The sequence below is a fragment of the Portunus trituberculatus genome, chromosome 42 (assembly GCF_017591435.1).
Source record: "Portunus trituberculatus isolate SZX2019 chromosome 42, ASM1759143v1, whole genome shotgun sequence".
NCBI classification, from domain to species: domain Eukaryota; kingdom Metazoa; phylum Arthropoda; class Malacostraca; order Decapoda; family Portunidae; genus Portunus; species Portunus trituberculatus.
Genome location: NC_059296.1, coordinates 12,666,938 through 12,678,833, shown reverse-complemented (window position 1 = coordinate 12,678,833; position 11,896 = coordinate 12,666,938). Strand labels below are relative to the sequence as shown.

Here is an 11,896-nt window from a genome sequence, read left to right as displayed (position 1 = left end):
GAAATAGGAATGAAGGAAAGAAAGGGTTATAGGAGAGATGAAATACGTCAAAGGGAAGGAGGAAGAAACAGAAGGAGGAGTAGGAGGAGAAGAAGGAGAAGGGAGATGAAGGATAGGGGAGGGGAGAGAGAGAGAGAGGAGGGAGGGAGGAGGAATAGATGGGGGCTACGCAATCATTAAGGGATGTGTGACAATCATGAGAAGAAGGCAAGTGCTCCGAATGTGTGTGTGTGTGTGTGTGTGTGTGTGTGTGTGTGTGTGTGTGTGTGTGTGTGCGTGTGTGTTTGTGTGTGTTTAGTATAAGTACTTTCCATATATTAATCATTCTGCATCTACTAATTAACTACACTTACTAATTAGTGGGTGAGTAAATGTATGCACGGAAGGAACTGACTGTGGAAAGAAGAAATCAGATGAGGAACGATTACAAGCAGTTATCATAGTTTTACATGCTGGGTGGCGCGGGGCCCATATTAGGCAACTTGAAAACATGTGTGCGTGCTGGTTTTATTAGTAATTCTCTTTTGTCCTTCTCATCTCTTCTCCCTGACTCTGTGTGTGTGTGTGTGTGTGTGTGTGTGTGTGTGTGTGTGTGTGTGTGTGTGTGTGTGTGTGTGTGTGTGTGTGTGTGTGTGTGTGTGTGTATTAGTGTTTGTTTATTTGTCTATCTGTATGTATTTCTCTCTCTCTCTCTCTCTCTCTCTCTCTCTCTCTCTCTCTCTCTCTCTCTCTCTCTCTCTCTCATTATCATCATCATCATCGTCATCATTATCATTATCATCATCATAATCACCATCATCATCATCATCATCGTACTCTTGATCAAATTAATCTTATTTCTTACTTTCCCTCCTCTTCCCTTCTTCCTTCCCTCCACTTGCCCCTCCGTTCCCTCCGTCGCCCTGGTGGACACACGAGGCATGAGTGAGCATTGCAGGACCTTCATATCAAATAAACTATTCCTTCAGAGTTTGGGACAGAATTCCTTCATCTTATTTTCTCTCTCTCTCTCTCTCTCTCTCTCTCTCTCTCTCTCTCTCTCTCTCTCTCTCTCTCTCTCTCTCTCTCTCTCTCTCTCTCTCTCTCTCGTTCTAGGGAAGGAGGATAGAGCCGGAAGCCATGGAGTAGGAAGAGAAGGAGGAGGAGCAGGAGGAGGAGGAGGAGGAGGAGGAGGAGGTGGAGGAGGTGGAGGAGCAAGTGGAGAGGGACGATCATGCCTTTCATCTCCACATCTAAATATTCCATCTCTATAATCCCAGGCAGGTAAGCTCTCAGCCACCACCTGTACAGCATTCTAATTTACTATCGCCCCTCGAGTCCCCTTCCTCCGGCGTCCCCTCCATCTCTGTTCCTCCAGTGCCCTCCTTCCATTGGCTGAGAGACATCCTCGCCTACCTGATTGGGCAAAGAGCTCGAGGTGTGATTAGAGAGGGAATGATGTCTTTCGGCACATTGTCATTCCCCCGCGTCACCTTCCTCCCCAGCAGGCAGCTCCTCCCTGTGTGAAGATAGAGCGTGCGGTGACGTCTGACTGCAAGGAAGGAGGGAAGGAAGGATGAAGCGGTGATAATACGTAGTCAGTTAGTCATCGGGTGATTTTGCTGTCAGTGGCTTGTTTTCTTGTGTTCATTTTTCAGTTTAGGGTACTTTGTTTTAATGGTTTGTTATAAGTTTTCGTGTATCCCTTTTCTTTCTCGTATGTTTTTTTTTTTTGTTTAAGTGTAAGTTTGTCTGATGATTAAATGGAAGAGATTGATTTGCAGTCAGTTTGTCATTCCCAGAGTTACGTAATTGGTTACTTTGCTCATAGCATTGTTCGGTCACTGACGCATATTTCTTGACTTTGTTGCTATTATTATTCTATTTCCCTCCGATCTGTTACTGAGAGGAGAATGAAGTAATGCGAATAATGCGGAGTATGTAACAAGACACTGAGATAGTTTCGTATGTCCTCTTTGATTCTTTAATTAATCACTGTCGAGACCCGTCTTTTGAGATATAATAAATTCAAGTGCTTTCAGTCTTCATTTAACTCATTGATACACTTACCTTAACCTTTCAGATATGTCTATTTATCATACACTCTGCCATTCTGTAAAGTTAATATATATGTAGAATGTTGGGTCCCTTCGCTAATCAGTCAATAATACCGATCCCTCGCTGCTTTCAACATTTGCGCCTTCAGTCTGACATCTTAAGTTCTAAAAGCTGCCACCAACCTCTCTTTGCTTATACTTCTGACTTACCTAAACATTTTATAATTCAATCACAGTTTCAGCTGCATGATTAAGCACCTCATGAATAGTTACCGCCAGTCTGAATGATCACCTGTCCCTCACACTCAGTGGTTGCCTGTGTGAACGCTCTGTGCAACAATGACCCTTATCTGCTTATTCAGGCACGTCAGCAGTCAGTGTGGCAGACTGCAAGGTAGTCCTAATGCGCCTATTTGTCACTAGAACCTACTACCACATTTACGCAACCCACGCAACATGTTAGTTATTCCCATTTAGAGAGAGAGAGAGAGAGAGAGAGAGAGAGAGAGAGAGAGAGAGAGAGAGAGAGATGTTCAGTAAATTTAAATGGAAGAGAGGATGACTTGAGTACAAATCTTCTACACCTTGATTCATCTTCATTCCCACCCGATCCCATCCTTCCCTCTCACACCACTCCACTACCACACCTTACAGACCCCGCTCCCACACTCCCCCACCACCCTCAACCCGTCCACACCGCTGCCCGACCCCCACCGTTCCCCAGCAGTGCCAGGAAGGTGGTGGTGCTGTGTGAAGGGAGAAAGGAGGGAGGGAAGGGGGAGGGAGGGTGTCATCTGAGCCCGACACCTACACGCCCATCTGCCCCGCCCCGGGTGTCGAGTGGCTTAGCCTTACTGTGCCACACACACACACACACACACACACACACACACACACACACACACACACACACACACACACACACACACACACACACACACACACACACACACACCTCTTTGTGTTCGCCTCAGTGACTTTTTTTCACTCTTAATTAGGAAGAACACAGACCATCCTAACGAACACTGAGGGGGCGTGGACGTAATGTGTGTGTGTGTGTGTGTGTGTGTGTGTACAGTACACACACACACACACACACACACACACACACACACACACACACACACACACACACACACACACACACACACACACACACACACACACAGTCCAGTAGCTCAGTGGTTAGAGCGCTGGCTTCACAAGCCAGAGGACCGGGGTTCGATTCCCCGACCGGGTGGAGATATTTGGGTGTGTCTCCTTTCACGTGTAGCCCCTGTTCACCTAGCAGTGAGTAGGTACGGGATGTAAATCGAGGAGTTGTAACCTTGTTGTCCCTGTCTGTGGTGTGTGCCTGGTCTCAGGCCTATCCGAAGATCGGAAACAATGAGCTCTGAGCTCGTTCCGTAGGGTAACGTCTGGCTGTCTCGTCAGAGACTGCAGCAGATCAAACAGTGAAACAATGAAACACACACACACACACACACACACACACACACACACACACACACATATATATATATATATATATATATATATATATATATATATATATATATATATATATATATATATATATATATATATATATATATATATATATACTCTTGTATTTGTATATAATTATACACTATTGTTTAATCTGTTATATTAATTTTTGTTACACAGTTTCGCAATCCCTTATGCCTTCTTTCTTGTCTGTTTCCACACCGGCGAAAAGAGACGAGCGGGACAAAAAATTGATAACGTGATGCCAGTGCCAAGCCTCCCCGCCCACCCACCCACCACACCCACCCAAGCCAACAACACCTCCTGCCAGTCATCACACGTCGACTTATTTATTAATATATTTCACGGCATTGCTCCGTCGTGTTGTGGCGCCGTTGTGGGGCCACATGGAGCCACCAAGCCCAGCAGAGTCGTCATCCTCCCTCTCCAGCCGCCGCGGTAAACACCATGTCAGTATTCCCTGGTCGCCGCGGCATTACTCTTCCACGTCCAACGTTCCGACCTTGTTGCTGACTGCCTCTCGAGTTCGCCGTAATGTATGTTTCCTCACACTCGCCCCGTTTCGTAAGGAGGAGCCGCTAGGCCTCATCTCCCCACGTGGGGCTGACCGTCACCCTCGCCTGATAAGTGTGCTGCTCCCTGTATTTTTACGTGTATTTACGACCTACCCTTTTGATATGCTATCGTCTGTCATTCGCACTCCTCATTGTTATTCGTTCCAGTGAAGAGAGGACGAGACGAGATGAGTCGCCTCAACCTGGCATGCTGGGAACGTCCTCGCCCCGTTAGTACTGGGCGTCCTGCACCTGAGAACCGTCTCAAACCAAACCTTTAGAAAAGAATAGAAGAAAACTACTGTTTTCAATATTTAATCTCATGAGGAAGGCAGCATTAATATTTAGTGTTGTTATATCATTGTAGCCTTTGCACTGCAGGATGTTCCCGTCCATATTATAATTATTGCTTTAAGGAACAACTGTATACGAATTTCTTTTTTGTCTATTCTTGAAAGAAATTGCACATTTGTAATGTTAAAGAATGAATAGTATATTTATAATCTGTCGTGACTTTTACTGTAAAGTTAAAGAAAAACTATTTGTTTTTCACTCTTCTTCGACACTTTAAGACTTATAGTAGAATTTCGATCAACTGTACAACATCGTAATGTTACACACGTAAATGATATACAATATTTCAACAACAGGGAAACAGTAATAGAAGAGAAACCTGAGAGCGGATAAGCTCACATGATGAATCATTCTCATCTCATGTTGTAGCGAACTTCTCGGAAACAGTTGGTCAGAATTGTTACAGGGTTATCCTGGACAAGATTCAAAGCCAGTGACATTGTCTATACCTTTTTTTAAATCGCGCTTGACGACATACTCACCGAAGACACCTTTCCTTCACCTGGAAAATATTCATGAATGATGGAATATTTTTTTTCGTGTGTCATTTATTCTTTATTTGCATTGGAACTGACTGCAGTGCACATATATTCCCATTCTAATTAATTTTAAGTCTTACCTTTATTTGGTTTTTATTTAAGACCTACCTGTTCACACACTCTTTCCTTCCCCGGCACACACACACACACACACACACACACACACACACACACACACACACACACACACACACACACACACACACACACACACACACACACACAACTTGTTTTAATGACGCCCCCCCCCTGTACATTTTCAGTGTAATTTTTTTACATTGCCAAATTAATAAACCGTATATTATTATTATTATTATTATTATTATTATTATTATTATTATTATTATTATTATTATTACACACACACACACACACACACACACACACACACACACACACACACACACACACACACACACACACACATAGATGGATGGATGGATCACATATGGCAAAGCAATGAACTTTGGTTTATGTTTACGTTCAATGAGCTGAGAGAGTGTGATGAGCAGAGGGGAAGGTAGAGGAGCGTGTCAGCGGAGCATGTTGCGGTACAGTGTGTCGAGGTTGGTGTCCATATCTTCCTCGGGTAGGTTTTTTAGGAGTGGTGGAGCTGAAGATTGTGTCCTCGTATGCCAGACCAACACCTGATGGGAGGGACAGTGGTGTCACTTTGCAGGAAATCTGTAACCCCCTCCACACACTGACATATACATAATGACAACACACACACACACACACACACACACACACACACACACACACACACACACACGAATGGAAAAAAGGAAACTTTAAAATTAACCTGTAACTGGAACTTAAAAGCACAATCTCTTCCGATGGCAGCACACGATAATCAACAAAGAATCAACTCAACATCTTGATTAATAAATTGAAACAGCCCGACTCCAATTGGATACACGATAGATAAAGCCACTCACTGATATGAAGGCAATAATTCTGACCGCCTGAGAAAAATGAAGGCGCAGCAATATTGAGGTAGTAATTAAGAAACAACCTATTACACCATACACGGGAAAATGATATGAACAAGTCATTACTTCAGTAAGGCCTACCTGTTCAGACAAAGGGTAAAAGTTCACAAGTTGGGCATCAGTCTGCAATAGGCAACTACACAAGTTTCTGTTATGGGAAGAGTCCTCCCCTATGCTTAAGTTATCAATGTATTCCACCCTTCATTTTCATATGCCAACGAGTTACCGCTGAAACGGGACTGTTCATGCTAGTCTGATATATTCTTTTGGTGAAGGTTAACAAGTGTATGCATCAGGAACCGTTAACTGTGGATTTATTTGTCTGTGTTGTGGAGTGCGAAGAATGACTGTTGATTATTGACCCTCTTGCGACTGTCATGTCTTTCACGTCGGTGCTGCTGTACTCATTCCCCTCACGGCGGCCAGGTGGCACACATGTTCCTGTTAACCATGTCTGTCATAGGAATCAGTGGGACCTCGTTCATTCTCTTTCTGTCAGTCTGTTTGTCATGACTCTCTCTCTCTCTCTCTCTCTCTCTCTCTCTCTCTCTCTCTCTCTCTCTCTCTCTCTCTCTCTCTCTCTCTCTCTCTCTCTCTCTCTCTCTCTCTCTCTCTCTCTCTCTCTCTCTCTCTCTCTCTCTCGCATAATTTCCGTAATTCAAATTCCGTAACTAATTCTTGCAATGAGGGATAGCTTGGGTCAAGACGACAGTCAACATTAGCTATACTGGTCTATCTTCCCTTTTTTTTCAAATATTTCGCTATTTAAACTGTATTCCTTCACTTTTAAAGCTTCCAAGTGTTTGATTGATGTAACAGTTCGTCAGTGTCTCTACTGATAGATAGGTTAGTACTTTTAAATGAAAATTAACTTCAAATTATCAGGAGCACTAGCCATTTACCCAACTGTTTACAGAGGATGACCTCCCCCGTTCCTCTCACACACACACAGGACCATCAGAGAGAGACTCACTTCCGTACAGCCTGACGCGAGAGGTTCCAGTTCGTCCAGCTCGAGATGGAGTTGTTTAAGAAACCATCTTCCAAGAAGGAGATTCGTTCCGGCATGGTGGCTTGAGGGTTGGCGTGCAGCAAGCGTAGGTTCACCGCAAAGCCAGCCATGTCCAGAGCAAACTTTCTTCCTGCCTGTCAGAAAATGCTGACATTTAAATTCATGTGTGCAATTGCCAGGGCAGTCATGTGCTCAGGGTTGGAACAGTCCTACACCACCATGAGCGTGGCAACAGTGACTCCCGCTGCACACTGCACTGTTAGATGGAAGTGGCATGCTGGGGAGAGGTGGCAGCAGAAAGGATCGGCTCCTCCACAACCAAGAGGCCCTTATGCTTGACACGGAGGCTCTACCCATGACGCCCCAGCCTTCGATCTTCGCCGCAAATGCCACCTGCTCTTGTATTTAGCAACATTTATAATCTTTCATCACACTCCCGACCAACGTTTTCCACCCCTGCCGGTCTGCCCCCTTAAGACCCTCTATCTCGTTTAATCCTTGGTCCTATTCCACACCAGCGCTCTCTCCCGCACATCATCATCCTGCCTGTCACCCTTGCATTTTATCCAGTTTTAGTATTCTCCCTGTCATCTTCACACATTCGTTTCCTTTCTTTCTTCTATAAAGAATGATCCGTGCCTACTATTTCATTTGAATGTTGGAGTCCCAGCACCAGCTGCCACGGCCATGCGTAACTCCCTGCTGCCTCACTCACCTGAAAGCTGTCATGGAATTTCACCACCTTTCCGTCTCGCACCACGGGGGAACTAATGCCCAGCTGCTGGATCATGCCCACTGGGAACACCGACGCCCGCTGGGTCCGCCGAATCTGTGGCCATCACACGTGCACCTCACAAACGAGCTTTGATGTTTGCTTCAAGCGTTGCATGTCACATGGAATTATTAGGTAATAATTCTTGCGCTAGCGATATATATATATATATATATATATATATATATATATATATATATATATATATATATATATATATATATATATATATATATATATATATATATATATATATATATATATATATATATATATATATATATATATATATATATATATATATATATATATATATAGAGATTTTTATCTTGTAACTGGAACCTATCGACTATGCATTTTTTTCTTTATATTTTATTTTTATAACATTTCCGTCAACATATCGAGCAACAAAGCGACGAATTCTGAAGCAAATTCGGTAGTCGTAATTGTAACAATGGAGCATCAAGGAGAGATTGAGGGATGAGGTAAGTGTAAGTCGTACCTCATGGAAGATTCTGACATCGTAGGTGTTGTCGTCGTCAGCGAAATAAAGAACGCCCTCCATAGCGTGCTGCCTCAGCCAGCGCAACCCCTCGCGTCTGGGAATAACGGCGGCATGTACTGTGCTGTCGTCTTTCCCACGCCACCCACTTGTCGCTCGTTTACTAAATGCACTTTATCACCGAACTGGCCCCCGCTGCTGCTGTCCCTGCTTGTTAGTATGCTCTCCCTGCCGCCTCATGTTGCTAGCACACTCATTTCTGGTCTTGTTGCTGTACTTATATGTCATGTATACCTGCTTGTTGGCATGCTCTCATACCTCAAGCCATACTTGACATGCTCACCACCTGCTTTCACTCCTCAGCTACACTTTTCACTCATTCGTTACTATTCCTACTCGTCTTTCTTTTTAGATATCCTAACCTGTCTCATAATAAGCTACCGTGTTTCTCACGCTTGGTGTCGTAGTGTTGCAGCATCGAGCTACGCGTGAGTGATCACAGGAACATGAGACACTTGTTGGAAATGAACTTTTCAATACGTACAATGAAATATTTTTGTACACATCTTTTAATGTACAAATATTTTTCATGTATAAGAACTTTATTGACTGTTTGTGTGTGGTTTATGTGGCATGTCATCATCCTTACTTTGAATTTCTATTAATATGTTTTGTTGATCTGAAGGCATTTATGTCACTGTGATGATCTAAACCCAGCCCACTTCATGATCCAAACGCAAATTAAGACTCTCTCGGATTCCACCGCGTGAAAATGTAGCGTGTAAATAAGTGTTCAGATCACAACAACGGTGTTCTCTGCTCTCGTTATGCTATTACAGCCTCTCATAAATGAAATTATGGTATCTGAGATTCTGTTGAAGTGCATATTAATATATAACTGCTACTTAAGTACAATATTATTATGAAAATTGATTCCTATCGCCTTGCCAGAAGATGACTATTGTTACTAGGTCTACAAACGATGCTCCACGATTCTTTTCTTATGTGAGCTGACATTGTGATATTCTAAAAAATGGTGAAAATGTTACTGATAGAAGGGTGTTATTTTTCAAGAAGACAAGCCGTGCCGGGTCTGCCTCACCGTGCTTTTCGCCTTCCGCCATGCATGCATCGTGGAGAACAAGCTGACCACGAAATGTGAATCCAGAGGTGTCCGGCCGGTAATACGCAAAGAAATAACTCCTGTGTCCCGGGGGCCAGCAGGGTTCACTGGATGCAGCACATCACAATTAGCCTTTACCTAAGTGCTGTTATTGTCATTATCTTCTTTGTGTCGTATCCTCGTTTTCCCCATCAACACACTCACCTGCTGAAGACGCCGCGACCCAAAAACTTCTTCTTATAGTGAGGCGGCTTGGTGGCGGCCAGGTGGGTGTACCGAAGACCTGTCCGATCCAGAAGTTCAGCCACTGTCTCGCTCCTCACCTGCCGACATCGACAAATTAGTTATTCCACAATTTGCCGAAGCCCGCGAGGTTAGCGCAAACGTCTGCTAATTGGCGTTACCCCGGCCTTGCCTTGTCTATGCAATCTGTAGTTTCGTTCCAGAATTACTAAAAACCCCTTACATGCTGTACCAGGCAGAGGGAAATCTTTCTGGTAATGAGGTGAGGGATGAAGGATGAAGGAACGCCCGAGTATGTATGTTTATGGTAAGGATTCTTCGGTATAGGTCATGGAAACACTCTTCACTACCTTCACTATATTGTTATTTTTCTTTTCTTTATTTCTTTGCATGTAAAAGGAGTACCGTAGCGTGCAGCTCGTCCTTGTTGCTGCTTTATCCATATACTTCTATTGTCATTTTGTCCATATAAATAATCTATTGTTGAATTCTCTCTCTCTCTCTCTCTCTCTCTCTCTCTCTCTCTCTCTCTCTCTCTCTCTCTCTCTCTCTCTCTCTCTCTCTCTCTCTCTCTCTCTCTCTCTCTCTCTCTCTCTCTCTCTCTCTCTCTCTCTCCCCGTCGTCTCGTTCACTACCACCATACAAGTCATTTGCCAGCCTTTGTATGCAAGTCATCAGTAGGCCTCTCTTGCTACACCTGGAGACTCGGGCCGCCTCATTAGCCTATTAACGAGGGTCGCCGGCGTGGAGAAGCATAGCGTGGCGTGGGCAGAAACTTACCGGGCGTCTTCTTAATGTACAGGGGATCCCGGGTCATGTTCGATCTATTATTAAGCGACTCCCGCAGTGATGTTCAAAAAGAGAGAGAGAAGGAGGCAGAGGGAGGGAGAGACAGGACTTGCGGGAGTGGGGGGAAAGGCGAGAAGGAGGGCGTTTGGGGAGAGGAAAGGAGAGAAAGGGGGGAGGGATAACCAACCGGACGACCGTTCAACCCCGTCATGAACATTCAAGGGACGCCATCTGGTACTTCATTCCACATTCCGGCGTCGCTCGTCCGTTCCGCTGCTATCCTGCCGCCGCCGCCACCACGACGCCGGAAAACGCGGAAGGAGAAAGAAAAGGAGAGGAGCAAGAGAAGGACGAGGAGGAGGAGGAGGAGGAGGTGAAAGAGGAAGAGGAAGCAAAAGAAGGAAATGAATTAAATCTAGACCAGACCCTTCCAGCGACGTGAAAACTTAAACTGGTGTTATTGCTTCTGGAGGAGGCTACTCTAGGGGGAACTTGTGGAGGGGAGGTCGAAAGATGTGGAGGGTCAGTGGGGAGGATAGGACTCTTCTAAATCTTTAACAGTTATTGGTCTGCTCTCCTTTATTAGTCAGTTAGTGATCTGATTAGATAGTTAAGAGGTCGAAGAAATATCAGATATCACGGGTAGAAAAAATAAAGTAAATAAAAGTTAGACGATAAAACAGAGAAGATTTGTGATGATGCATGGAAGGGGACGTGGAAATACTGTGTAGATCTTTATTCGTCACTTCTTGGGATGTGATGCTGCAAGTGGCTTTCACCATTTGGAGGAAGTTTCTCGTGTGTCCCAGCGAGCACCTCGGTAAGGAAGGGAAGTATGGAGGTGCTGTTGTAGACGTAGAGGCAACACCTTATGACTACCAATAACGTGAGACCGTTTCGTGACCTCTGGAAATAGTAGCAGCTTTCTTCATTGTAATTCCAGATGGAGAAGCAGAGAGATTCATAGTGATTCAGGTGGACTTGTTACCGTATCGAGTGGACTGGTAGCAAATCAGGGTGACTGAGAATAACTTGTACTGCATCAGGTCTATCTGGAGTGATTGATATTGAGTGAAAGCGAGTAAAAGATGTTGTGGGGTTTATTCAGATTGATTGTGGGATTAGTCAAGGTGTTTTAATGAGAGTTTGTGATGTGTTTAGGTGGACACTGGCTGGTGGCTTAGCTCTGTGAGTGAGGAGATTCAAGACTTTCCTTGTTGCTTCAGGGAGAATCAGGTTGACGTGAAAGGAAATGTGATACAACCATACTTGTGCTGTTTAAAGAAGACATTTGATGCTGCTCCCTTTCTTTTCTGTATACTTCCCTTGTAGTTTCTGGTATTCTCTCTCTCTCTCTCTCTCTCTCTCTCTCTCTCTCTCTCTCTCTCTCTCTCTCTCTCTCTCTCTCTCTCTCTCGCTGTTTATTCGAGGCATCATCTCTTCTTTGTTGCGCCACAAGCACCCTCAG

General features: G+C 44.3%; 1 protein-coding gene and 1 long non-coding RNA gene across 2 annotated transcripts in view; one reads left to right on the top strand and one right to left on the bottom strand.

The window, feature by feature from the left end:
- Window positions 1-3,841: 3,841 nt before the first annotated feature.
- LOC123517583 lies at window positions 3,842-5,197 on the top strand. Its single transcript, XR_006678501.1, has 2 exons — window positions 3,842-4,172; window positions 4,268-5,197. It is a non-coding gene; the product is annotated as an uncharacterized LOC123517583 (long non-coding RNA).
- A 164-nt stretch (window positions 5,198-5,361) lies between these two features.
- The window catches only part of LOC123517567 (galactosylgalactosylxylosylprotein 3-beta-glucuronosyltransferase S-like), a 20,493-nt gene continuing 13,958 nt past the window's right edge, over window positions 5,362-11,896 (bottom strand). The window contains 6 exon segments of the mRNA XM_045277796.1: window positions 5,362-5,639; window positions 6,961-7,010; window positions 7,013-7,133; window positions 7,715-7,828; window positions 8,274-8,370; window positions 9,601-9,719. Of these exon segments, the coding sequence (XP_045133731.1) occupies window positions 5,526-5,639; window positions 6,961-7,010; window positions 7,013-7,133; window positions 7,715-7,828; window positions 8,274-8,370; window positions 9,601-9,719 (615 nt within the window). The 3' untranslated portion in view covers window positions 5,362-5,525.